The sequence below is a fragment of the Octopus bimaculoides genome, chromosome 10, assembly GCF_001194135.2.
Source record: "Octopus bimaculoides isolate UCB-OBI-ISO-001 chromosome 10, ASM119413v2, whole genome shotgun sequence".
NCBI lineage: Eukaryota > Metazoa > Mollusca > Cephalopoda > Octopoda > Octopodidae > Octopus > Octopus bimaculoides.
In genome coordinates this window covers 23563373-23565713 of record NC_068990.1, presented here as the reverse complement: position 1 = coordinate 23565713, position 2341 = coordinate 23563373, and the positions used below count along the sequence as shown (strand labels likewise).

The window sequence follows — 2341 nt, the reverse complement described above, 5'->3', positions numbered from 1 at the left end:
GGTACCGAGCACCAGAAATAATCCTGAACTGGGAAAAATACAATCAAACAGCAGATGTGTGGTCTGTGGGTTGTATCCTGGGTGAAATGTTAACAAAACGAGCTGTGATACGAGGGCAAAATTTCAACGATCAGGTAAAGCAGATATTATGTCTAGTCGGAACACCGGATTATGAAATGCTAAAGAAATTTACCAGTGAAGATGCTATAGATAGGATTAAACAATTCGGAACTTTTGTAAAACAAGATTTCTCAACCTTTTTTAATACCACAGATGAAGACACACTTAGTCTTTTGGACCAAATATTTAATTTAGATGTAGATAACCGAATCTCTGTGGATGAGGCAATGAAACATCGTTTCTTTGAGGACCATTTCCAACAGACTGACTATAAGCATGCACCAAATTTTTGTGACAGATATTCCGATATTGAATTGAACCAAATGGAATGGTTAGGTCTTATTTACGAGGAAATCAAAAACAACAACTGTAATACAGAAACACACACGTAATATAAACTTCCATTTCCGCGTTATTTAAAACAAATGTGTTCATGTTATTTACGGATGTCTTTAAATGAATGACTTTCATTTCAATTCCACATATGTCATAGATACCTCAAATCATAGACATTTAGGAATCTAAAAAAAATCATTTCCAATATAAGTTTAAATACAGATGTAAATAGCTCTGACATACCGCTATATCGCCAAAGAAAGCCCAACTATTTTCTTTCCTGTTTTGTTCAACATGATTTAATCTTTTAATTTAAGAAAGAAATACATTCATTTTAAATCAATATTGTATTTTATAATTTTTTCAGAAATTAATTTCAGACGTTATTGTTTATTATGCCAAAGTATTTTTACAACTTTTTTTTTTCCAGTATGTGTCTGATTGTCGTTTGTTCACCTACAAACTTAATTATTAAAGCGCATGTGAGCGAGTTACTATCGTGTGTGATAAATGTTGATATGGAAGAATTGAGGCTTTATTTAACGAATTATTTGTTATTCCATTTCTAAATGTACCATTGCAAGTTCATGTCATTATTTAGTCATTGCATTTTTATTTGTTTACATTTCTAAAATAAATTCTAGTCGAAATTGACATACATGCATCGCTATTCGAATATTTTTGTTTTCTTTTCGAGGTGAGTTGATAGTTTGCAATTACTTTGATATATATATCGCTATTTAACTAAGGTGTATCTACACCTGTGTGTGTTCCCCAAATTTGTTACCTTATAATTTCCAGATGTCTCTCCGACATTCTTCCTATTTGACACGCAGAAATGTCAAACTCTATCATATGGTTGTTCATTAGTTTTCTTAAAAACTTTTTATTACGTCCGCCTTTGAAGTCAGAGGTATTGTTTTCGGTCACGTTTGTTTGTCCGTGGACAAGATATCTCAAACCGCAAATGGATTCGGATGAAACTTTCAGGGATGTTTAAGCCTCGTGACTGGCAGAACTGATTAGATTTTGGGATCGATCCGGCGCCGGACAAGGATTCTGGATTACTTTTCGTTTTTTTTTTTTTTCTTTTCTTCGTTTTTTACTTAATTTTTGAGATCGAACGAGTTCATTTTTAGTATTCTCATTTGTGAGAGCAGTCGAGATGTGCGCGCGAACCGCGTTCAGCTCTATTTGTAGTCAGTTTACTCGCGCACACACACACACACACGTACACCTATTATCTTTCATATACACGTACATATATAAATACATATGCATACCAGTTTTTGGCGAATGTAAAGAGTACGTACACTCGTACGTGTTTAGGGTTAAGGTTAGGGTTTTTGTTACGCCGAAAACGGGTGGTGTCTGTATTCTTTACTTCCGCCATGGAGGTAATAAATAATTTGTACAAATACGTATAATTCGATTAGTGTGTTTAAATGTTGCGTAGAGCACCGGCACAGTCTAGGCTACCTGTTGTCATCCGTAGTTGTGGTACACTTCCGTTGGATCTACTTCAGGAACTCCCCAGTGATAGTTAGGGAAATAGTATTAATTAATAGTAAGGTGGTGAGCTGGCAGAAATGTTAGCACGCCGGGCGAAATGCTTCGCGGTATTTTGTCTGTCTTTACATTCTGAGTTCAAATTCCACCGAGGTCGACTTTGCCTTTCATCCTTTGAGGGTCGATAAATTAAGTACCAGTTGCATACTGAGGGTTCATTTAATCGACTGGCCCCCTCCCCCAAAATTTTGGGCCTTGTACCTAGAGTAGAGAACAGTATTAATTAATAGTCGGAGATGGATTTCGTATTAGACTTTGAGGATCTTAGTGGCCTGTTTGTTTTCTGTGCTCTGTTTATGTTCTGTTTTTCATTTTG

The 2341-nt window shown here is 35.5% G+C and overlaps 1 protein-coding gene across 1 annotated transcript in view; it reads left to right on the top strand.

The window, feature by feature from the left end:
• Window positions 1-6: 6 nt before the first annotated feature.
• Window positions 7-2341, top strand: part of LOC128248880 (mitogen-activated protein kinase 12-like) — a 5167-nt gene continuing 2832 nt past the window's right edge. The window contains exon 1 of the mRNA XM_052971073.1: window positions 7-508. Coding sequence (XP_052827033.1) covers window positions 87-508 — 422 coding nt within the window. The 5' untranslated portion in view covers window positions 7-86. The remainder of the gene's footprint in view (window positions 509-2341) is intronic.